This window comes from Cricetulus griseus, unplaced genomic scaffold (genome assembly GCF_003668045.3).
Source record: "Cricetulus griseus strain 17A/GY unplaced genomic scaffold, alternate assembly CriGri-PICRH-1.0 unplaced_scaffold_49, whole genome shotgun sequence".
Classification (NCBI taxonomy): domain Eukaryota; kingdom Metazoa; phylum Chordata; class Mammalia; order Rodentia; family Cricetidae; genus Cricetulus; species Cricetulus griseus.
The window spans coordinates 97,570-123,168 of NW_023277241.1; the positions used below are offsets into that span (position 1 = coordinate 97,570).

At 42.1% G+C, this 25,599-nt stretch overlaps 1 protein-coding gene across 1 annotated transcript in view; it reads right to left on the reverse strand.

Annotated features, from left to right (window-relative positions):
• Positions 1–2,192: 2,192 nt before the first annotated feature.
• Positions 2,193–25,599, reverse strand: part of LOC113838691 — a 41,581-nt gene continuing 18,174 nt past the window's right edge. Inside the window, exons 2-4 of the mRNA XM_035453872.1 lie at positions 23,875–25,023; positions 11,805–11,898; positions 2,193–5,473 (exon numbers count right to left, since the gene is read on the reverse strand). Of these exons, the coding sequence (XP_035309763.1) occupies positions 24,473–25,023 (551 nt within the window). The 3' untranslated portion in view covers positions 2,193–5,473; positions 11,805–11,898; positions 23,875–24,472. The remainder of the gene's footprint in view (positions 5,474–11,804; positions 11,899–23,874; positions 25,024–25,599) is intronic.

Genomic DNA, 25,599 nt, shown 5'->3' on the forward strand with positions numbered 1-25,599 from the left:
TGCTAGCTGTTTTGGAGCCATCTAGGATGTGAATTGCAAAGGAATACCTAGAGCTGACAGGTTGCTGGAGCAGTCATATTGATTGGAAATCTGTTACAACAGATACATATTAGGGACAGAAAGTAAAGTTAAAGAGTTGAGGGGAAGCTTTTTCTGTTTTGTTTTGTTGTTTGTTGTTTCAGGACAGGGTTTCTCTGTGAAACAGTCCTGGCAGTCCTGGAACTCAGTCTGTAGACCAAGCTGGCCTTGAACTCACAGAGATCTGCCTGCAGAGTTCTGGGATTAAAGGCATGAGCTATGGCCACCTGGCTGGGGAAAGTTTTTCTTAGGTGTTACTTTCGAGACTTTTAGGCCCACAGTCCTGGCAGTAGGAGAAGGGGAGTCTCAAGCCCAGGGAAAGGGGGAAGACATCCTACTCTCAGGAATAGGCACATGTCAAAACAAGCTGTTGATAGACAGTACTTATCTGGAGTCCATCTGAGCTGTGAGAAATGGATTCAAGTCAATTCTCCAAAGCTTCTTTGCTTTGACTAGTTGTGCTATGCAGTAATTGTCACTAACTGCTGCAAGATCGTTGATGACAGGGAGAGCTACATTTACTGTGGATATAAGAAATACCAGGAAACAGGAATTATGCTGAGATGGAAATATCTATATATATATATATATATATATATATATATATGATTTATTAGAGTAGCTTTACAGGGTGTGGTGTAGCTAGTCTGAAGATGACTGACTCTTAATAGAAAGGCCAAGAAATCAGCAGTTCTTCAGTCCACAGGAACAAATGCCTCAGCTGGTCTTGAGTATACATTGAAATTCCAAAGAAATAAGTTCTAATACTAACAAAGTAATGCCTTAGCAGCAGAATAAGTGAACTTTGCCAGTGAGAGTGAGGGCAATAATACAAATAGCATAAGCTTCCTTCTCCATGGCCTATTATGTAGGTTGCCACCAGGAGGCCTGACCCAGATTTAGAGGGGGGTCTTCTGACCTCAGAATGATCTAGATTTAGGGTGGGTCTTTGGACTTCTAATGATCTAATCAAGAAAATCCTTCACAGGGAAGCCAGATGCTCGGCTTTAGTTGATTCCATATGTAGAGAAGCTCACAGTGACTTTAGCCATCACAAGTCTGCACCTTATCAAAGTGATATATGATCACATCTCCTATGTCATCGTACTTTCCAAATGAAAACAATAACTAAGTCATAGCTCCACATAAACTGCAATAACTATCTCATGGAGTAACATAAATGTATTATATACTTTAGGACAGGTACCAATAACTCTTGGGGAACAAATGTTTGATTTTTCATAACTTAAATGTAATACCCTGATATTATCTCAAAGGATGTTACATTATATAAGGAAACAGAATAATGAAAACATAAATACTTGCTTACTAAATGTGTGGATATGCATAAACATGTTCTTAACAAAATATGCTTGTTTCTGCAACACTGACATTAGACTGTATTTATAACTACCGTTCTCTACAATCCATTCTGTATTTCCTCCAATCTCAGCAATACCAAAATAGATTTTGGTACTTTTCCTGGAAGAGTGACCCACACCTCCTCCTTGAAGGGTCTGGATCCTTTCTCATCCTGCCTGGATTGGTCGTTGTAGTTTACTATTAACATGAATCACAGAACATGGTAGTACTGAGAGAACCCTATAGGATCTCCTGCACCTCAGACTGTCTTATTTCCATTTTAGAGATGCATTCCAAGTTTACCCTGAGAATTTTGACAAATTACAGCCTTAAAATTGTTATTACATCCTTAGACTGTTAAAATAACAGCATCAGAATTTCAAAGTGACCAGCGAGGAGCCTGAGCTTCCAGTTATATAGAATTCTTGTCATGTCTCCAGGCAAATGCACCCATCACCAGAACTTCTACCTTGGCCAGCAGAATGGAAATCATCCATAGGAAGAGGAAACAAAATTGTCCAAGTATACCACTGGGGGGCATAGTGAGTGGTCCATTTCCATTTCTACCCCCTTGAGTCTTAGACTCATGAATCTTTGCAATGAGACAAAGTATGCTATATATTGGACTATGATTGAAATTATATATCACCTTCTGGAGAACATTGTCTCAGCCCTACAGCCTACTGTCACAAACTGGCAGGTGTGTTAGTCACTGTTGTATTGCAGTGAAAAGACACCATGACCAAGGCAACTCTTATGGAAAAGGCATTTAATTGGGGGCTTGCATATAGTTTCAGACATGTAGTCAATTATCATGGTGGGGGGCACGGAGGCAGGCATGTCAGTGAAGCAGTAGCTGACAGCTGTATCATGATCAGCAGGCAGCAGGACAAGAGAGAGATACTGTGCCTCTGCAGTCCCTTGAAAACCTCAAAGCTCACTCCAGTCATTCACTTCCTCCAAGGGGGCCACACATCTAATCCTTTTAATCCTGTCAAAGAGTTCCATTTCCTGGGGACTTAGCATTCAGATATGAGCCTATGGAGGCTATTCTTATTCAGATTACCACAGCATAGTAACTAGATCTTCAAAAGGCCATTCTAAACTGACCCAGAAAAGCACACAAAGTCAAAGTCAGATGTCATGATCCTGTGTCCATATGTCCTCAAGGTTTCTTGTGGGGATACATTCTTATTTTCAATGATGTTGTTTTCAGTGGGAGTTCACAGGCTTTGTTACCACGTCTTTTACACACTGGCCAGTTATGAGTCAGGGGCATAAATGGAATACAAAGGAGAACCAGGGAACATGGTACAAGATGTACAGCATGTCCTTTGATTGTATTGTAGTTAATTACAATGGGAATTCAAAGTAAAGTAATTGATCTTACAAGTGATTATATTGATCTTGAAGGTCTCCTAAGTGTACAACAGATCTTACTGTTCAAATTTCCTTCTGAATTCTTTACATTGTGACAGGCGTCCAGACAATACTACTGATACCATATTAGAGGTATCATTCTCACCTTAAAATCCAGTGCATAGGTCCCAACACCTGCCAAAATGGGAACAAATATCTAATTGATCAAAGACTAGTCCCTACTGTCAGATAAGTCTCTGAATATACAAAGTTTGCTTTCTGGCTTCTGTAGCTCTGCTTTTTGCTAACTGAAGTGTGACAACCAGACATATAGGTTTTGTGCATGAAAGTCAAAGGGCTATAAGCCTTGGAGGCTGCATGATTTGGGCGAGTTCCCTGTGCAGCATTGGCTGCACAGCACTAAAGATTTTCTTTTTGGCTTTAAGAATGTGAATGAGGTGATCTCTGGTGGGCTTACCTCTCAACAACATGAAGGATATCCCAAAGTTTGCTTTCTGGCAATTCCATGAATTTAAAAGTCAAGAACTCAAAAGAAGCTGTCACTGTTCCCTCTGTCCAATTGTGGACTACGGAAAAAGTGCTCTGACACAATGAGAGTGGAAGAGATGTCAGAGGTGGACTCAAGCCAGGACAACACCTGAAAGGCTTCAGGGTCCTATCCTGTTCACACTTTCACTTCACACTCTAAAACCACAAGGTGGGGCAAGCAGGCAACAGAACAGGAGCATGCTAGGGAGTTTAGCTTGGTTTTCAGTTTCCAAGTGGGATAGTTGACAGGCAGAAGCATTTCTGGTCAGGCTGATAGGGCGAGGACATATTGCTTCAGTTATTTTTCAAGTCATCCTGTTCCAGGTGGCAAGCAGAGTCATGTTTGGCAATAGACAGTACATTCAGTGCTTTAAGTAAATAATTAATAAATCAATACATCAGTATCTAATAAATGGGTCTTTTCTACTCCATAGTAATGCCATCCCCTTGACAGGCACCAAGTGGATGCACTCTCTTCTCTATTGAGTATTGCCCCTCACTGTCAGAACGACCTGTGACTACAAGTTCTTAGGCCCACTGTACTAACTACCATTTCCTTCAATTTCTCCACTCTACCACCCTGCTTTCTTCCAATGTAAATGCATTTATATTTCTCAAATCTGTGTTCTTGCCTGTTTTCTGACCTATTGTGTAGCACAAGTCCTGATCTGGAACATTTGATTTTTATCATCCACCACCTAGTAGATACTTGCTAATAGAAATTTATACAAAGTCAGTGGCCTCAGAGTACAGTGCACATACACCTGCACTTTGTTCCACTGAAAGATTTTAGAAAATGTAAATTTATAGAACTAGCATCTGTATGGACTCTTAAGTCATATATCCAGTAAGGACAGTAAATAAGCATTTACACAGAATTTTGTTTTCATGATTAAAGTTAGCAAAAGTTAGAATATATTTGGTTTTTCCTTCAAAACAAAAGCTCCATTCTGGATTTAAAATTTTTGTGATAGGCAGTTCAGTTGACTGTATGATCCTATTCTTTTCTAAAATGAGGATCTTGAAAGAATCCACTGACCATGAGGAAAAATATGAGCCTTTTGTGTTAACATGACTGCTTGGGATTATGAAACTATAATTGTGTTCAGTGGGAAGTCTCACTCTTTCTAATAAATCCAGTGCAGGGTCACCACTTTCACAGTATCCAACTACATAAGTAAATATAATATGTTGACATTACATATGGAAAATCAAATACACAGACCTTTAAGTATAGAGAAACAGACTACTTACATGGAGGAGAGCAACATCCTTCAGTCACTGAAACAAAGATTAGCCAGAAAACAAGATCTCAGCAATGTTTAGAAAAGCATCGTCTGTCAAGATACCCAGTGTCTCCTTGGTGCTAAGCCAGCCACGTTTTTTTCTCCTTTACGTAAGATCTTCTTGCAGGGCTCAGGTCTCCTTTGCCAACTGTGGCTCTGGATTCCTGGCTCCTGCATGATTCCTGCCCTGGAGGACTCCAAGGGCCAGGTGGTTGCAGTGGATGACTGCCCTCCTTTCCCCATTGGCCTAGATTTCAGAGCAGCTTTCCACTGTAGCTGCCAAGCCTTTGCAATTCTCTTTCCACAGGGCTGAGGTCAACACAGGATTCCCAGGTCCTCTGAGTTAGGTTAAAAGAATGTCTAGAAGGGCATTTCCTGGGAGCCTATTTGAGCACATTGTGTGGGTGTGTCTGTGAGGGACTTGCCTGGAGATGTGTCTGGAGATTGTTTAGCTTGTGCTTGAGAGGAGGTAGAAGGAGGAATTTATGCTGGGCTTGCCTCATCTAGAGAGCATTTCTAGTAGGTGGCAGGCTTGCTTCAGAGAGGCAGGAAGGCAGGGCTTCAAAAGTTCATGAGCCTGCTTACTCATCAAGCTCTTGTCTTTCCTGTCACTGAAAACTTTGGAACTGAAGGAGGGGTTCGTGGATCATTATTCTGCCTGGTCACTTGTAGCCTTGGAACTGGTCCTTGGAGAGCCCCAACACCTGTATCAGGCTGAGTAGGGAGTCAAAGAGGGCTGATGATGAAACTCAGAGAGATGAAGGTCATGTGCTGCTGCCACAGCTGTCATGAGTGGCACGATCCTGGGAACAGCCCAGGAACAACAGCTGGCCTTGGCCCTGTAGGTGAGCCCCATAAAGGAAGAATGAGGCAGGCATCCACTGGCGCCTTTTAATGACCTTCCTGACACCAGGTTACCTTCTGATTCCTTAGCCTCAGGTGCCACTGTCCAGATGCTTCTTTGATTCCAATAACCTTCCAAATCCTCTCTGGTTCCCAGCTCCTTTACGAAGCATTCCCTGGTGCCCCTAACACCTCTGAGTCATCAGAAATTGTTAGAGGCCTGAAATATTCCTAGGAAAGCCTGGCTAATCCTCATAGGTGAGCTCCTTGGTAAAACTGAATATATTATGAGGCACATAAACTCATAACTGTTGTTTTGATCAGAATTACAGAGGTTGTTGATGTGATAAACTGTTGCTATTTCTAAATATTGTGGTTTTGATATGACAGTGAGAATTGTGGTAATTGCAGTCAGAATGGCAAAGAGCAACTAAATAACTAATTGACAGCAAATGCTAGAGAGGAAAAGGAGGAAAAGGGAAACCTCAGATTCTGGTGGAATTGTTACTGGTCCAGCTCCTCTGGAAATCAGTGAGAAGACCCTTCAAAAAGCTAAAAATAAATCTACTATATAAAAGGATTCAATTTAGATTCAATAACTTGATTTGACTGTGGTATAAGCTGTAAGATACATATCCTTTTTGATTCTGCATATAGATATCCAAACATGCATTACAGAAGGCACAACCCTTTCCATATTGCTATTCCTGGGCATAGTTAGGAAAGATCAGTTGTAGGTGTGTATTGCTTAAATCTGAGAACAACTGTCTGTGTTCTTATGCTTGTTCTTTTAGCACGGTCAGTGTTTTGATCAATAGAGTGCTGGATTTAGGAAGTCAAGAAATGTGGTACTTCCAGGTTTTCTTGCTCCCAATTTCTTTGCCAGCCAGAAATTTTGTAGTACCAAAAGAACATTTGGAATTATTTTTGCTTATATTGAACATTTTTTAAAATTTTACAGTGTTAAAGATAGACATTTTGACAATCATCCTTCCAGTCTACAGCTACAGAACATCTTTCCAATTATTTTTATAGGTACATATTGTTTCACCTTTTATAGATTGGAGATTGGATTTCATAGTTTTGGTTGCAATTAACCCACTAATGTTTTATTGTTTTTGCTGATATTGTGGAATGGATTTTTCTAGCTTCTTTTTTTCTGACAATTTCTGTTCCTGTTTTTCTGGTTTTTTGTTTGTTTGTTTGTTTTGGTTTGGTTTTGGTTTTTTGGGATTTCTCTGTGTAGCTTTGGAGCCTATCCTGGCACTCACTCTGTAGACCAGGCTGGCCTCGAACTCACAGAGATCCGCTGGCCTCTGCCCCCCAAGTGCTGGGATTAAAAGCATAAGCCACCAACGCCTGGCTCTGCTCCATATGCACAAAGTATCATTAAGTTAACCTTGCATGTTGGAACTTTCATGACTGAATTATTTTTTAAATATTCAATATTTTTTCTTTCTTTAATTTTTTTCATTTTACATTTCAACCCCAGTTCCCCTCCCTTGTCTCCTCCTGCCTCCCCACCCCTCCTATCCACACCTGAGAAAGGACAAGGTCTCTCTTGGGGAGTCACCATAGTCTGAGATACTAAGTTGAGGCAGGACCAATGCCCTCCCCATGAATCAAACTGGGCAAGGTATGGCATAGGTAATGGCTCCAAAAAGCCAGTTCAGGCAGTGGGATAAGTCCTGGTCCTACTGCCAGCCCCCCATCCCCCAAAAAAGATCAAGCAACATAACTGTCAACCACATTCAAAGGGTCTAGTTCAGTCCCATGCAGGGACTGAACAAAACACCAAATAGATGGGAGCAGAAAAGGAAGTCCCTATACCACAAAATAAAACACAAAACATACAGAACAAAGAAAGAATATTAAAAGCTGCTAGGGGAAAAGGCCAAGTAACATATAAAGGCTTACTAGAATTACACCTGAATTCTCAATGGAGACTCTAAAAGCCAAAATGGACTGGATTAATGTCTTTCAGACTCAAGGGACCACAGTTGCCAGCCCAGATTACTATACCCAGCAAAACCTTAAATCACCATAGATTGAGGAAACATGATACTTCATGACAAAATAAACTTCAAACAGTATCTGTCCACAAATCCGTCCCTACTGAAAGTACTAGAAGGAAAACAATAACCCAAGGAAGTTAACTACACCCATGAAAACACAGACAATAAATAATCTCATACCAGAAAAGCAATAAAGAAGGTAAACGCATACAACCACCATCAAGAACAACAAAATAACAGGAATAATCATTAGTCATGAATATCTCTCAATATTAATGAACTCAATTCCTCAATAAAAAGACACAGGCTAACAGAATGGATCGAAAAACAGGATCCATCCTTCTTCTGCATACAAGAAACAAACCCCAATATCAAATATAGATATTACCTCAGGGTAAATGGTTGGAAAAGTGTTTTCCAAAAAAAAATGGACCTAAGAAGCAATCTGGTATAGCTATTCCAATATCTAACAAAATAGACTTCAATCCAAAATTAACTAAGACTGATGAATAAGGACATTTCATACTCAAAGGAAAAATCCACCAAGAGGACATTGCAATTCTTAACATGTAGGCCCCAAACACAAGGGCACCCACATTTGTAAAAGACACATTACTAATGCTTAAATCACACATTAAACCTCACACATTAATAGTGGAAGGCTTCAATACCTCACTCTCACCAATGGACAGGTCATTCAATCAAAAACTAAATAAAATATTGGACCTAATAGATGTTATAAATTAAATGGACCTAATGGACACACACACACACACACACACACAATTTTATCCAAACACCAACGACTATAATTTCTTCTTAGCATCTCATGGAGGATTCTCCAAAATCGACCACATACTCAGTCACAAAGCAAATTTCAACAGATACAAGAAAACTGAAATAACTCTGTGTATCCTATCAGGCCACCACAGATTAAAGCTGAGTTTCAACAATAGAAACAACAGAAAGGCTACAAACTCATGGAAACTGAAAAGTTCCCTAATAAATAACAACTGGGTCAAGGAAGAAATAAAGAAATCAAAGACTTCCGAGAATTCAATGAAAAACAAATGCACAATGTTCAATATAGTACTTGAAGTTCTAGCTAGAGCAGTAAGACACTGAAGGATATAAAGGGATATGAATTGGAAGGGAAGAAGTCAAAGTATTGCGATTTGCAGATAATACAGTGTACATAATTGACCCAAAACTTCTACCAGGGAACTCCTACAGCTGATAAACACCTTCAGTAAAGTGAGTGGGATACAAGATTAACAAAAAAGAAAAAAAAAAAAAGGAGCCCTTCTATATGCAAATGACTAACTGGCTTAGAAATAAATCAGGGAAACAACACCCTTCACAATAGCCGCAAATAACATAAAATATCTTGGGGTAACTCTAGACAAGCAAGTGAAATACCTGTATGATAAAAACTTCAAGTTTTTGAAGAAGAAGGAAATTGAAGAAGACAGCAGAAGATGTAAAGATCTCCCATATTCATGGATCAGCAGGATTAATGTAAAAAATGGATATCCTATCAAAAGCAATCTACAGATTCAACACAATCCTCATTAAAATTCCAACACAATCCTTTACAGACCTTGAAAGAACAACACTCAACTTCATATGGAAGAACAAAACAAAGTCCAAATAGCTAAAACAATCCTATATACTAAAAGAACTTCCAGAGATATCACCATCCCTGATTTCAAGCTGTATTACAGAACTGCAGTGATAAAAACTGCATGATATTAGCAGAACAAGATGGGTGGATCAATGGACCCAGCCATAAATCCATACACCTATGGACACCTGATTTTTTTTTAATAAAGAAGCCAGAAATATACAATGGAAAAGACAGCAGTGGGAGCAGGGACTGTGTTGGACTCTTTTTGCCTACTTGTGGGACCCTTCTCCTCTGTTGGATTGCCTTATCCAGACTTGATGTGATGGTATGTACCTGGTCTCATGGTAGCTTGTTATGTTGTGTTTGGTGGATGTCCCTGGGAGGGCTGCTCTTTCCTGAGGGGAGGCAGAGGTGGGTGTATCTGAGGGAGTGCGGAGGGGGAGAGTGGATGTGGGAAAGGAGGGGAAACTGTGGTCACAATGTAATATATGAGAGGAAACTAGAAAAACAATAATATATCACTATATTTTTTATTTATACTAGTGTTTTTCAGAAACAGAAGAATCCTTTTACATATTTTATTAGGTTGTAGATAATGAAGTAGAAACATGTCCCAGTGTAGTAGTTTAACTAATTCAGTACTCATTGACCTAAAGAAGATATGACTGAACCATCAATGACTTTTGTGACATTAAAGTATAACTACACTAGTAACTCCAATATCTAAAGGAAATTAGACTCCTTTAGTAACTTTGGATCGGTAACTCATAATGTTTATTCAATAAATTTAGGCACTCAAAAATGATGTATTCAAAAATGGTATATATTAAAAGCATATAAATGTATATGAAAAAACCAATTTTCATCAAGGGAAGGAAGGAAATATAAAATAAACACTGAAGAAAGGCATGTGATTTTACTGAAAACAATTAATGGAGAAGGAGCAGTTCTCTTCCTTAATTGTCCAGTTGTGGATGGCCAGAGAAACTGTCAGGCAATTGTGGAAGGTTTGTCCAAGTTTCAGGATGAGAAGTAACTACCTCATATGCACACAGTCCTTATTCCACTTTATAAAATGATATGCATTGTAGTTTAAGGAGCTACTTAGAGCACATATAAAATGCAGTTATATATAAAATGCAGTGAGTGTAATAAAGATGCTTTTGTAAGGTTCATCTTGCATCCATCATGAACATTCTGTTAAACAATTATATATTCCCGCAATGCTCAGGGCAGGCCTATATGCACCATGACAACAGCTGTGAACCCTAATCCTAATACCAAACTCTAACCCTAAATCTACTCTAATTATATATCCTGAAGCCTAATCATAATGCTATACCTAGCCTTAACTCAACTAGATCCAAAACCTACTACTTGACGACAGTGAGGACAACATTGATGTTAGGAATATTTTTCCTTCTTATAAATGTAAACTTTGTATAAGAAACTCATTTTATAGTCTTCTCACATTTATATGATCTTGCTATTCCTTTTGGGGTATTTTTAAGTTATTTTTAAACTAAAAACAATATTATTTTATCCACCAATCCCAGTTCTTTCTCCTTGCCATCTTCCCATTTCCCCCCACCATGCTCTCATCCTTCCCCCCATCCACTCCTCAGGGAGAGTGAGGCCTCCCATGGGAGATCATCAAAGTCTGTCACATCATTTGGGGCAGGACCTAGGTCCTCCCCTGTGTATCTATGCTGAGAGATTATCCCTCTATAGGGAATGAATCTCAAAGCCCATTATACAGTAGGGTAAATACTGGTTCCACTGCCAGAGGCCCCACAGACTGCCCAAGCCCCAAAACTGACACCCACCTTCAGGGGGCCTGGTTCTGTCTTATGCTGGTTCCCTAGCTGTCAGTCTGAAGTCCATAAGCTCCCACTTGCTCAGGTTACTGTTACTGTGGGTTTCCCCAGCATGATCTTGACCCCTTTGCTTATCACTCCTCCCGCTCTGCAACTGGATTCCAGGAGTTCGGCTCAGTGCTTAGCTGTGAATCTCTGCTTCTGCTTCCATCAGCTACTGGATCAGCTACTGGATGAAGGCTCTAGGATGGCTTTTAAGTTGGTCATCAATCTCATTATAGGGGAAGGGCATTTAAGGTAGCCTCACTTGGCAGGTAGGAGAAAGAAGGGAGGAGAAGCAGAGGCGGAAGGAGAACAGGAGGGATCTGGAAGGTTGAGTTGGGGGAAGAACAGAGAAGGAGAGCAAGGCCATAACTTAATAGAAGGAGCTGTTATGAGATTAATGAGAAACCTAGCATTAGAGAAATCTCCAGGAATCTACAAGGATGACCCCAACTAAGAATCTAAGCTACTCCTTTTATAAAGACTCATTTCTCACTCTCTATCATACATTCTGTATCATTTTCCTCCAATTATTTTCTATATTTGAATTACTTCCCATTCTTAGGTCACATCTTTCTCTTTCTAACTTACCTTCTAATATTCCTTAATTGTGAAATGTAATTCATAACACACACATCATATATATGAACACACATACACACACACATCACTCTAGATTTAATCTGTTGAAGATAAACATTCTGTTTATATTTAATCTTTTGCTAATGTTATATTTAAATACTAACCTTCCTGAGTTAGAGAAATATCTGAGTATATGCTTTAGATAAACTTTCTAATGCCTTTTAAAATAAAATGTAACTCTTACCTTCCCTTCTCTCTATTTTCTATTTCTTGTGATGGAAGAAAGAGCTATCATTTGTGGTGTGTCATGCACAAAAATACACTTTAACAGCATCGATCTGAAAGAGATTATGTAAAATAAGTTTATAAAATGAAAACTCCACAATAATGGGAAAGATTTCAACCATTTACCCAAGTGAAAAGCACAACTATGAGCTATTGTATATTTTCAGTATATTACCAATACTACTATAAGTTACAATATCCTTCAAATTAAATATTTTGGGCTTCAGGAACCCATCCAACTAGGACTCCTTCACCACGTGAGGGGCCCTGGCTTCAGCTTAGGTCTATCAATGTTGTTGCAGAACCACTAGAAACAGAGAGAGACGCTAGCATTTCCTGGCATTTCAAGCTCAGCTACTTACAAATTTCATCCTCCTGTCTGGCCTACACAGCCTGTCATACCAACATAGCACCCCAGGAGTCTGCTCTACAAGCCCAGCCAGCAGGGCTTTACCAGGCCAGGGATCCCAGCTTCCCCCCATTTCTTGGAAAACTCTGAATCAGACCTACCTACCCTGCCCAGAAACCTCACTCTGGGCAGATGTTTCATACAAGAATCCATATAGTGAAAACAATTTTACTCCATGATCCAGCTTGCTTGACCTCCTGACCCAAGTGAGGGACCCTGGCTTCTCCTATGACCACCTATGACACTTTGGAACCTCCAAGACTAAACAGACTCTGTCTCCCTGACTTCTCCTCTTTACACTGCCTGGGACCATTGCTTCAGGTGGTCAATTTGCATCTACTAGGCATACCTCCACTGACACTGAGGAATACTCAATTGTCATGCTGGAAGTGTAAAATCCAATAAGCCAAATGTAAATCTCAGTTGAAAACCTTACCAATAAGATGAATCATGTGAAAAACAGAGTATCAGGTCTGAACAACAAGGTAGAGAAAATGCATCACAGAACAAATGTTAAATATAAATTCTTTAAAAGTATGACCAGAACATGAGAGAGCTCTGGGATGCAATGAAGATACCTAAAGTTCAGATCATGGGCCTAAAAGTATAGCTTAGTAAATGTATAGAGAATATTTTAATAAAACATACAAGAATATTTTCTAGTCCTCATTGTTTTCATGTGCAAAAATAGGGAAGTGAACAGAGAAGCGTTCTATGTGACTGCAACCATACTGGTTGTCATAATAATGCTCTACTACAATAAATATCTTGCCTTTAAGTACTATTTGCCTTGTTCACTTTCAGGTCAATTCAGTAAGAAGTTTTTATGAAATCTGAATCAGAGGTTAATTGTCATTGAACTTTAATAAGGGCTGAGAAAATTCCTCATTCAGAAAAATTTAAATCTCTATTTTAGCATTTAAAAGGTGACAGTTAGGGAGAATGAAGACCAGTATGTGATGCAGGGTGGGGGGAGTAAGATACTCGAGAATATTAGGGGATGAACATGAAATATATGACATACATGTATGACAATGTCTTTCTGAAACCTATCACTATGTACCATGAGCATATACCAATAACATTTATAAAATAAAATATGGGTTAGAGAACACTGACAAGCATGCAAAAAGACCCAGGGTGGACATGTAACAATGTAAAAACCCAGGAGTAGTGATATATATTGCATATATATATATGCAATCTCATAAGTAAGGAAGTAGAGGCAGGAGGATAAGGAGTTCAAGGTCACCTTGGCTACACAGTGAGGTCTACATGACACCCTGTTAACACAGAACAAAACAATGTGACAAAAAGGCCATTTCTGTCAGAAAATAATTTTAAGGCGTGTTCTGAAATTGACAGGCTTGACTCTTTTAAATCCTCTTCTAGATGGATAATGAATTTCTTACAGAATGCAGTTTCTGCTATATTTTACATTATGAGATGTTAGATGTTCTGATAGAAAGAATTAATGGCCACTAGAAAACTAGACCAGACTTACAAAAAGAAAATGAAGAAAATATTTATTCATTTACATTATCATACTACTGTTGTGTGAGGAAACTGTTCCTAGGGAGATGCTACACCCATGTCTATTTGTCCCAGAGAGGAAGCCCAGGACAGACCTAAGTATAGACACCACTAAAATCCAACTTGGTAAACCAATGAGTTTCTTGGAGTTACATATAGGAATAGAGGTGAGGAGTTACTTACAGGAGCAAAAATGACTTGAACAAGCTGCACCAAAGCTCACTCCGGAATGGGTGACAGTGCACAAAAGATGGAAACATGGAGCAGACTGCGCAGCCTGAAAGCAGCTCAAAAGGTTGGCGAGTAGCCTTTTCTTTTCTTTTTTGGTTTTCTGATACAGGGTTTCCCTGTGTAGCTTTGGAGCATAACTTAAAACTAGCTTTGTAGATCAGGTTGGTCTTGAGATCTACATGCCTTTGCCTCCCAAGTGCTGGTACTAAAGGTGTGTTCCACCACTGCTCAGCTGGAGAGTACCCTTTTCAAGTGATTCTGGCTTAAGTCTCCTCCAGGCAGCTCTGCTGCCTTCTGCTTCTGCCAGCAGCTGGTCTGGTCTCAGTCTTTGCAGTTTGGCTCAGCAGCTTGGTGGTGTTTACTCCTGGCTTGATGAAAGGGCCAGGTGATTCTGGTCAGTTTCAGGGACTTCCTCAAGCTATCTTGAGTTTTTACATTCCTACTTAAGGAGTTTCCTGCAGGATGGAATGTTTAAATCTTGGAGGAAACTGTTACATGACACATAGGTCTATTTAAAATGCACTTTGATCATACTCCTTTCCCATTCATGATATTCTCTTATACCCCTCCTACCAAGTCCCTTCTTTCCATCAAGTCCTCCTACTTTCATGTCATTTTTGTGTGAGTTGCAATGCACTTAACTAGGACTGTTTGAATGAACATGGGTGGGGGCTTTACTACTGAGAAATATGGTTCTCCCTCACACTGCCACCACTGTAACCTACAGCTCCTGAGGGAGGGACAGAATGTCATGTGTTCCTCCCTCATCCATGACCGAATGTTGAAGGGCCCAGTCTTCTGCAGGGAACCACTGCTGCTGTGAGTTCATGGGTACAACAGTCATGTCATGCCCAGAAGACCGTGTTTCATGGCATTCCTGGCCATGGTCTGGTTCTTACCTTCTTTCTCTTTGATCATGTTTCTATGCCTTGGGGGGGGGAACATCAGGCTTTCTTATCCCTGGGCTCATTGCCATTTCAGGCTGTGCTGTTCTTTGGTGAAGGGGCTGCCTTGCACATATGGGTTGTATAGCATACTCCCTGGCTCCTGCCTTCTAGCTTCCAGAGGCATCCCCCTCCTGAGTGATGACATAATAAAATGTTTGTGGAAAATTGGTGAATTGCCCCTGAGAGGACATTAGCCAACTCAAGCACATGGCTCTGGCAAGCCTTGGTGTTTTTCCCCATTCCCTTTGCCTTGCTAAAAACCATTGAATCTAGCCCCCTCTATTCCCTTATGTGGCTACTTCCTCCTCCTGCAGCTATCAAGGTCCAGCTATCAAACTAATAAAGTCCAGCAATCAAGAGTGGTGGCAGAACATGTCTTTAATCCCAGAACTTGGGAGGCAGAGACGGGGATCTCTATGAGTTCGAGGCCAGCATGGCCTACAGAGTGAGTTTCAGGACAGGTTCCAAAACTACAGAGAAACCTTGTTACAGAAAAAAAAAATCCATCAGTCAAAAGCCCCCTTTGGCTCCCATGATTAACATGCCCCAACAAAATATACCACTGCATCCTAGATCATTCTAATACAGACTACCCTTTTTTCTCTTCTCAAAAATTAAACTTGCAAAGTCATTTGCAAGTGTTTTCTGCTTGAGTCAGAAAGCAGCCACTTCAACTTTTCTTCCCACTTGATAAAGGATCTCTCTGTGAAAATAGGTGCTGGGGTGTGGTTGTGCCTAACTGGGGACCCAAGAGGTACCTGTCAGTTTACTAATTACTGAGTTACACAAATAGAAAAAAATCATAGAATATCACTTATTATTAGACAAACAGGATGTATGTTTTTTCTTCTGGAAGACTTGGCTGCTTGTAGGCTAAAATAAGAGCTTAGGTATGGGATTCTGGTGTCCCCTTGTAAAGTGGACACCTTAATGAACCATTCCCCACTCTAGTGTTTCTGAATACAAGTCAGGACTAAGCTCTGAGAAGTATAATGCTTTACAACAGGGCTATTTTCTTTGTTTTTTCAAATATTTTCTTGGTTAATTAAATTCAAGAGAAAGGAAAAGACTTAATAAAAACAGTCTCTATAAGTCTCAAAAGCATCACAATGCAAACAATGAGATAAATACTTTCTTAGAAATTGCAACCTAGGCCTAGAAAGCTGGTTGTCCAGTATAGAGTGCTTCCTGCTCTTCCAGAGGACCCAGTTTTGCTTCTCAGCACCCACACTGGGCAGCTCACAACGAACATTAGCTCCAGGGGATCTGGCACCTCTTCTGCCTCTGCAGAGACCCTCACACAATGTGATACTCATACACACATAAAAATATATGAAAGAAAACAAATTCAATATTTGGTCTATGAGTGGACCTGAAGCCCTGGGCCTGACCCAAACAGCAATGACAATCTGTAGTAAAAGGGAAATACCAGTGAAAACTAACATTTCATATTCAGTATCAGTACCCTTCTACCCAAAATTCATCTCTTGCTGCAGGGGAGGGGAGAGGAGGAGAAAGAAAAAGACAAGAGGACATTAGAAATAGGATAAATTCAAATGAGTATGTGCTCCCTTTGCAAGCTTACAGTTTAACAGGTATATCAAATTAATGCAGAAAAACAACAGTAGGTTTGAAAAGTGACTAATGGTTGTTTTAAATATATTCCATGCAAGCTTGTTGTGCTGGGATAAACCCCACTCTTTGTGCATGTTAGACAAGTGCTTGTCTATCACAGAGCTGCACTTCAGTTCCATGTAAGTTTTATGAGGGTCACTAGAGCTATTATGAGGTCCAGAAAAACAAACAAAAAACATCGCTCTTTGGAAGCCTGAATGTTAGGTAGAATCAAAAAGATATGCAGCTGGGTGAGGAGAGACACTAACAAGTTTATATGGGTCAAGTGAGTGGCCAGAGGGGTAGGCACAAGAGAGAATTTTAGGCAGCTTGAATACTAGGTGGCTGGAACTTTCATTTCAGAGACAGGAGAAGCTGTGACAGATTCTAAGGAGGGGAGTGACAGCTCTGTCAGTTTCAGTAGGACCTGCTTAGCTGTTCCTGTTGGCCCTGGGCTTATTTTAATACCACATAGGGGCTGTAGTGTATTTTAAATTCCTTGAATGTCACTAATGCAAGGTGTAGAAGCAGTACATTATAAGTCATCAACTATTCTTGTTCTATTTAAACGCTGTCAGGGTTTGTAACACTGAGACCTGGGATCACATCACTAAGATACCAGCTGTTAAGTGCCTGCCATACTTAAGGTGGAAGGCTCCATTTCTGGAAATAGTTAAGGAGTGCTATATTAAACAACAGATTGAGTATTCTGTATCTGAAATGCTTGGGACAAGTGTTTCAGGTTTGATTTTGTTTTACTGGAATATTTGTGCAGACTGTATCTGCTAAACACCCATAACCCAAAATTCAAAATCTGAAACCTCAAAAAAAATCGCAATTTTAGATGTCCAAACTATAGCATGCCAGACATTTCCTCTTGTTCTGTTTCCATGGTAGTATGATGGTTTGAATGGAAAATGTGTTTCATAGGCTCACATGTTGAATATTTCTTTCCTAGTTGGTGGTGCTGCTTGGGAGGCTGTGGAACACTTTGGACGCACAGACTTCCAGTAGGAAGTCTGTCACTGGGGTGTGGGCTTAGAGAGTGTCTAGTCTCATGCCACTTCCAGTTCATTTTCTGCACCACATTTGCAGTTGCATAAGTGAGCTCTCAGCTTCCTTAAATGACTTCCGGTCATGGCATTGTATCACAGCAACAAGAAGTAACTAACACAGAAGCTGGGATCAGACAGTTGGGTTGTTACTGGTAACAACCTGACCATATTCTACTTTTGGAGGAATGTGGAAGACTCTGGAACTTTGAACTGGAAAACCAGTTGAATGCTGTTAGGCAGAACCTGATGGGCCTTTTAGTAGAAGCCTGGAAGACAGTAGTGCTGAGAGTAATGGGACTGTGGAGGCCTAGTTCAAGAGGTTTCAGAGAAAAACAGGTCTCCATTAGCAACTGAGCTACAGGTCATTTATGTGATATTTTGGCAAAGAATCTGGCTGCCTTCTGTCCTTGTAAGAACTAGACTGGTCCTAAATTAACAAGTAATGGACTAATTTCTTTGGTAGAGGAAATATCAATTATGTTGAATCTGTGACTTTATTATTACTGATAACTCTTGAGAAAGTCAACAATATAAAAGAACAAATGGGGCAGAAAGAAATACAAAATGTACCATTTGGAGAGAAAAAGAGCACTAGGAAGCTTAATGGTACAAGCAAGGAATGTGCTGCAAGAGAAGGTGTGACTGTTAAGTAGATCAATGGCATTCAGCCTGCTCTGCACTGGAACAAATGGAAGGGCACATTAAGGGCAGACTCTAGCTCATCAAGTGTCTAGTTTGTCAAAAGACAAAGCCTAAGGGGTTGCTTGCTCCTAGAAAGCAACTGAATACAAAAGTTCCTGATAATGTGGTCAAAGCAGGCAAGGCCTATCGTAAGCTGGCATCTGCGCTTGGGAGTGCCATCCATGTACCACTCATTGGACTCAGAGGGATGAAAATGCAAAAGTACGGGGTTGTGGATTTTTCCTCCAAGGTATCAGGCATTATTTAACAGGGGAGTCCACCATGGAGGCCCTGAGAGGGCAGGGGGGGTTGGAAGGCTATTGCATGAAGCTGTGAAAATGAAGCCTGGATGACAGTGGAGACTCCAAGATGCCAGAGGTACTAAAGCCAGAGAGAACTGAACACTGGGAGTGGAGCCAGCCCAAGTGAAAGACACATGTTGTAGGCAGTAATGCTGGGGGAGCAGAGCCACTTAAAGCCTTTGAAGTGGAAGCTCCAGGCACCAGGCATGGAGCTCCCTTTTGGAGCCATTTGGTTCCGTATCCCCACTGTGCCCCCAACATCCTCCGGAAGACACATTCTGTGCCCTGCATGTTCAAAGTATACAATTTGCTTTTTGAGTTTACAGGGGCTCGTAGTTAAGAGAGTGCCTTGAGTCCTACAAGAGATTTTTGACTTTTAAACAACATTGATGCTGTCAAAGAATATGGAGGTTATAAAAGCTGGACTAAATGCACATTGCATTATGATGTGGCCATGAGCCTTTTGGGGTTAGTCAGTGGAATATGGTGGCCTGAATGATAAATGCCCCTCTCCCACAATCCCTCTTGTATTTGAACATTTTGTTCCTGGTTGTTGGTGCTCTTTGGAGAGGTTATGGAACCTTTATAAGGTAGTTACCAGAGGAAATATGTCACTGTGGGCAGTCTTAAAGAGTTTATAGCCCTGCTCCATTAGCTTTACCCCATGCCAGCTGTCTCTTTGCTTATGTTGTGGTGGAAATGATCTTTCAACTTCCTGTTGTGGTTGCCATGCCTCCCACCATTATAGACTCTCCCTTCTGGACCTGCAAATACAAATAAAATCCTTCTTTCTGGAGTTATTTTTGGTCATGAGGACGAATCTAGCTGCACTGTAGCTTCAGTGCTTCCAATTCATCTTGAGCTCTACTGTGGGGAGCCATACATTCATGGTCAGAGCTCCTACCATCTGTAGATCAATCAGTGGAAACTATAAACATGAATACACAAAACTCGACAACAAATAGTACTAAATCCTGACTAGACCAGAATAAGGTTTGGCTGAACATAACTTGGTAGTTAAAAGTAAGAGTTTATTACCACCATACAAAAACTTACCCAGACATTATTTTATTATATGACTTTCTTCAAGGTCACCTGATATTCTAAAGTGGATGCTAAAAGTCCATGCCTACATTCCTGATGTTCTATAGTGGATGCTGAAATTACATGCCCACATTCTGTGCAGTTAAAAAGGAAGCATTTGTAGAAAGCTTTGCCAGAAGCTTCAACTCACATCTCATTGGCCAGACTTAGTCACATGGTTAGCTTTCCTCTTTGGGCTGGGAAAAAAGGATGTTCCTCATAAAATGCAGGCCCTGTAACCAAGGAAGATGGATAGTGAACAGACACTGCATGGACATGCAGAAGCTTTGCCGAGTGTAACTGCTTCCTTGATCCTCCTGCTAGATGCTAGGTTGCCTTATTAAAATTATAGTCTCAATCCCTGTGAGCCCATATATGTTTACAACTTTTATTCTCAGTGAGCATGGAAGGATGAGTAACAATATAGAATTGGATTAAAGCCACATGTTGGCCTCAAAACTAATGGTGAGACTTTTTAGTCTGAGGTAGCTGAATCTGTTTCCAAGGGGGCCCTCTAAATATCCAGAAGCCATGACTGTCCCAGCATCCTAATGTATCCCCTAAACAAAGGCTCTGCTCATTTACAGAGAGTGAGGAGAAGTATCTCTTCCCCGTCCCTCTTATGTAGCAGTCTTCTTCCCTGCTAAGCTGGAACCTAACCCCAGAATCCTGAACACTGTGTTTGGCAATTATCATGTTCATAAGACTTGGCCCAAGTGCATAAACCTACTCCGTCTTCATTTTTTTTTTTTTTTTTGTGGAACTTTTCATCTGAAAGAGACTTTCTGACCATGTTGGCACTTCCTGGAAACTCTTCCACTCAGGACAACTTTGTTTCCTTCATTGGATTGTGAATTTCTCAAGGCCAGGGACTACACTATTACTACTTTTGTATCTGTAAAGTTCCTAGCTCAGTACATTCTAAAGAAATGTTTTGTTAACAGATGGAATATCTGACGTGGTCAATTCAGTATCTCTGCTATACCAGTTTACACCACAGCAGATTCCCACCAGAGTCCTTATCCGGAGGGAAGGTCACTGGAAGGTAGCAAGATAACAAGTTACAGTTGCGTATCCACAAGTGCCTTGGAAATGTCTGAGTAACTGACACAGAAGCTCACTTTCCAGGAGATAAGAAAGGGCAGCTATACCCTGAATATCATCTGTCTTTCTCTCCAACTCTGTATTTCCTTTATTTTTAACACAGGGTTAGGTTCCAGATGTTAGGTTGCTCAATCTACCCTGTGCTGTGGAAGGTAACTTAGGCGTTGTTCAGAAGACTGATTCTTATTTAATGGATGCCATTGTGGTTGACATAAAGCTCATTATGTTGTCTTGGTTCAATTAAGATTGCCTATTGTTATTGGTACTTTCTCTTTTTTTTTGGAGGTGCTAGGGATAGAACCCATGGCTTTTACACATGCTTGTGAGGAACACTACTATTGAACTACAATCCCAACTTCTGATTTTCTTTTATGATTAGTTCTTATTATATAAGTGAATGTTAATCTTGTCTTTATGGTTCCACAAAACCTGTTAAAAGTAAAAACTATTGTTTCTAAACCAAAGCAAATTAATAAACCCTGAAAAGAAGTGACTTAGTTTATCAAGTTCTATTTACATTTACTTCTTTAAAATGATCAAATTCTTGAAAATAATTGTTGGAGATGTATTAATAATTCCAACTGCTGCTTTTTGCTGAATCATCAGGGTGCTTATGAGTAGATTATAATCTCAAAACAAAACAACAACAACAAAAACATCAAGGCCAAATGTTGGCTAGGGTTGTAGTAAAGTTGGTAAAGTGCTTGCCTAGCAGGATGGAGGATTTCGAGTTGGATTTGTAGTACAGCATAATAACTAGGTGGGGGTCAGCAACATGGTTGAGTGGGTAAGGATACAAGGAAGAACCAACTTAGAAAAACTGTCTTCTGACCTCCACCTAAGTGCCATGGCACAGGAGGTGCCCCACACCCAGTTAAAAAATACATGTTTTATAACACAAACAAAAAAGAAACATACACAACTGGGATGGAGGCACAGGCTTATAATCCAAGCATTGGGGAGCTTGAAGCATGGGTTTCCTAAATTCAAGCTCATTCTTGGCTATAAGTTATGTTCAGACTGAACATTTTGGAGATATTAATACTCCATGAAGCTCTCACCTCATCTCCACTCTGGGGGAACCACACCATGACACAACATTGGTGATGCTGTGGCTCAATGCACATTACTTGTTCCTACAATCTCTGCTCAATCTGCCACTGTGCAGAAATAGCCCCTCATCCCTCTTCTCCAATCCCAGAACTAGTTCTAAGTACTCAGCTTCTGTCAAAACACAGAAGAGTCTAGTCTTTCCACACACAAATACAGATTTGTCCAATTTGCTTCCCAACTCCCTCCTGCTCAGCTGGAGGCAGTGCAGTGAAGGTGGCTGGAGTTTGGAATTAGAGCCAAACTCAAACACTTTGCCCATTTCTTAGTGTTTTTGCTATTAGACAGTTACCTGCTTTAAAAAAAAAAATTGTCAAGTGGGGGATAAGAAAGTAGGCCTAAATGTGAGAAAACAAAACAAAAGAAAACAAAACAAAAACAGTGTATGGCGTCTAGGTGGTGGCTCAATATAACTATCACTTTAGCATCACAACTCTGCCAGGAATTGCTAGGGTCCAAAATTCTTCCCAAAGTGCCACCGTGTGTCAGTCCAGTGGCACCTCTGCCTGGAAACTGGAGTAAATTTATGTATATTCAGGGTAGGTGACAACTAGATAAATCACTACTGAAGCTTAATGCTTAAATTTCCATTTCACACTCCCCAATAAATCTAAAAAGACACAGTTTCTAAAGAGAATGGGGTGAGAATGTTAAAGAGGGAGTGGGGAAAGTAAAGGGGACAAAAACATCCCTGCTGGCCAGTGACTGTTCTACCATGTGGTAAGTTAGCAGAAATCCCACCTTTCCCTCCACTCCCGAGTTCTTTCAATGATCCATCTATAGGACTCTGTTGTTTCCTGGGTGCTCTCCTATTTCTCTCATGATCTTCAAACATAAGATCAACATAACTATGAACTTCATGATTAAATTGGTTTTTACTATGTCTGAGTGGATATACCATGCACAGACTCTCACACAGCACCCCAAATTACAAAGCTGTAAGAATAACCTCCTTACTTTACACACTAGCCCAGAAAGTCTCAATGTGTGCCCTTGCTGACTTGCATATATGTCCCAAACATTCCTTTTGTTAGAAGAAGGTCTGGGAGTCGCAAGAAAATGGGACAAGACAAAGGTTTTAGATTCTGCAAAATGGTGCATAGTGGTAAGTCATAGTGGATGCGCTACTGGGTTTTTATTCCTAACACAAAGGGATCTCAGAGCCTGGTCTCACATGCTTATGAGATTGGCTAACCTAAAGCAGGGCAGTTGATAAGCAAAGTGTAGCTTTGGGGAAGAGGATACAACCCGGAGCATATACTTTCACAAAATGCTAACAGGGAGAGAGGTTTTTTGTTTTGTTTTGTTTTTTGTATTTTCTATGTGGCATCTTCACAAAACTCTTTAAAGATGGAACTCCTTTTGTCTCATTTAACTCTTTGAAAGAAAAGATAGTACATTGCATTTCCATTTCACACTGGGAAGAAGGTCAGTACAACCTTAATAAAGAACATTATTTTCTCTTGGTGCTCTCTACCAGCCCTCCCTGGGGCTGCAATTCTCTAGAACTCCCCATTAGTAGGTACTCCCATCTGGTCAGCATCACCACTCTGCAGTCTTTCATTTCCCAAGGCATTCTGCCACTCATCCCAACAAATGGCGTTATTGCAGCTCAGGGCATGGAGCCTCCTCAGCCCGTGTAGAGCAACAATGTATGAACACTTCCATGGCGTGAATGGACTGCACAGGCTGATAAAAAGAGTAGGTGTGAACAATACAAAGCCTTTAACGGGACGGGGACAGAGTGCTAATGCCAGGTAAGCATCAGTTTTCGCACGCATACCCCTCCCTTCACTGACTCCTTCACTAACATCTCCAACTCCTGAACAATCCAGTCTTCTCTACCCTGCTGGGATTACAGGCCTGAGTTACACGCCTGGTTTATGTGGGGTAGGGGATGTTAGAAAGCCCCAGCTCCCCTTCACTATTTGGAAAAGACTGAGAAGGTTGTTTTCCTCACCTTAACTTCTTTCCAACATTTATCTTGGTTCACGGCGATGACCCAAGTCCCAAATCCACGGCATGTAAAACATAAAACAAGGGTAGTCCAAAACTCGTAACACGGCAGCTAATTGGTCATGACTTCGTCAGCCCCTCCCCCCGCCCCCCCCTGTACCCAGGTTGGTTCTCAAGTCCTCAAGTCCAAAGAGCTTGACAGAGCAGAGCGCGCTCCAAACTGAACTCTGAGCTTCTTCCCACATTAGGACCATCACCAGCTGGCCGCAGACAAGAGGCTGCGCTAAGACTCCCTCCCGTGGGCGCCCCCTCGTGGCTCCGGGGCCATTATTTACTTCCTGCCTCTGCGACTTGGAAGCGGAAGAGCGGAGAACCGCACTGCAGTCTTGCGGGAGACGACTTCCCTGCCCGTTGGTGTCCACAACGGCACACCTTCCTGTGTCAAGAATCGGCTTCCAGAGCAGAGGGGAGGGGCGGGGCCGCGGGCAGGAGGCGGGGCCTAGCGGAGAGGTGCAGCGGAAGCGCCCCGGCGTGGGGCGGGGCCGCGCAGAAGGGCGGGACGGGACGGACGCCCGCAGTCGTGGGGCGGTGCTGCGCGACCATCATCTTGAGTGCCGCCTTCGCCTCGCCCCGCCGGGGACGCGCCCACTTCTGCGGCGCACTTGGCTATTCCGCGCGTGCTCGCGTGTCCCCGGCGTGAACCGGAACCGCTTGCCGAAGTCGCGGCTGCAGGCCGGTCGCCGAGCGAGAACGCGGTGGGAGGCGGCCTGCGCGGCGCCGCCCGCCATGGCCGCGGCGGGGTGAGCTCTGTGCGGGGCCTCAGTCGCGGACTCAGGCTCCTCCGCCGCGAACCAGGGACTGGGGCCGTAGTAGCCAGGGCCGCTGTCTACTGGTCGCCGTAGCCGCCCGCTTGTCGCCGCCGTCCATGGCGAGGCCCCGCCGCCGCCGTCGCTACTGACCCGGGGCCGGCGCGGCTTCCGCCCTCCGCGGGGCGCGGGCGGCCTGCCTTTGCGCCCGAGCCCGCGCCCGCGCCCCGGGGCTACCAGCCGGGCACACGACGATGGGGAACACAACCTCGTGCTGCGTGTCGTCCAGCCCCAAGCTCCGGAGGAATGCGCACTCGCGGCTGGAGTCCTACCGGCCCGACACGGACCTCAGCCGCGAGGACACGGGCTGCAACCTGCAGCACATCAGCGACAGGGAAAACATCGACGGTGAGCGATGCCGCCTGTCCTTCCCCTCCCCTCCCTCCCCCCCTCCCCTCCCTCCCCTCCCCTCCCTCCCAGGGCGGCTTCGAGCCTTGCGGGTCCTCTGCCCAGGCCTAGGCCCGCAGGGAACCGTAGAAACTTTGCTAGCCACAGACCTCGGGGAGTGTGGTTTGCGTGTATAGGGGCGCGTTTGTATGCATGTGCCTGTGCTGCCCGGAGGTGACAGGGAAGGCCTCAGGCAGGGTGCTCCTGGGATGTTGCCAGAGTCGTTATGTTTGGGGTGGCAGTGGTATTTGTTCTTTCTAAAAGGAAGGGAGTTGTCATAACGGTGAGTTTTTGTTTTTGTTTTGTTTTTGTTTTTTCCACTTGGAGGCCTTTCTTTACCTGGAGTTGGCCTGCTTTCTCCCAGACAACTCTGTTCCACCCCTATTCCTTCAAAACCTATACTAAGCCCAAAGGAGTATGCTTGTGACTGTAGATAAACATATGTATGCATATGTATGGCATGTGTGCATACACTC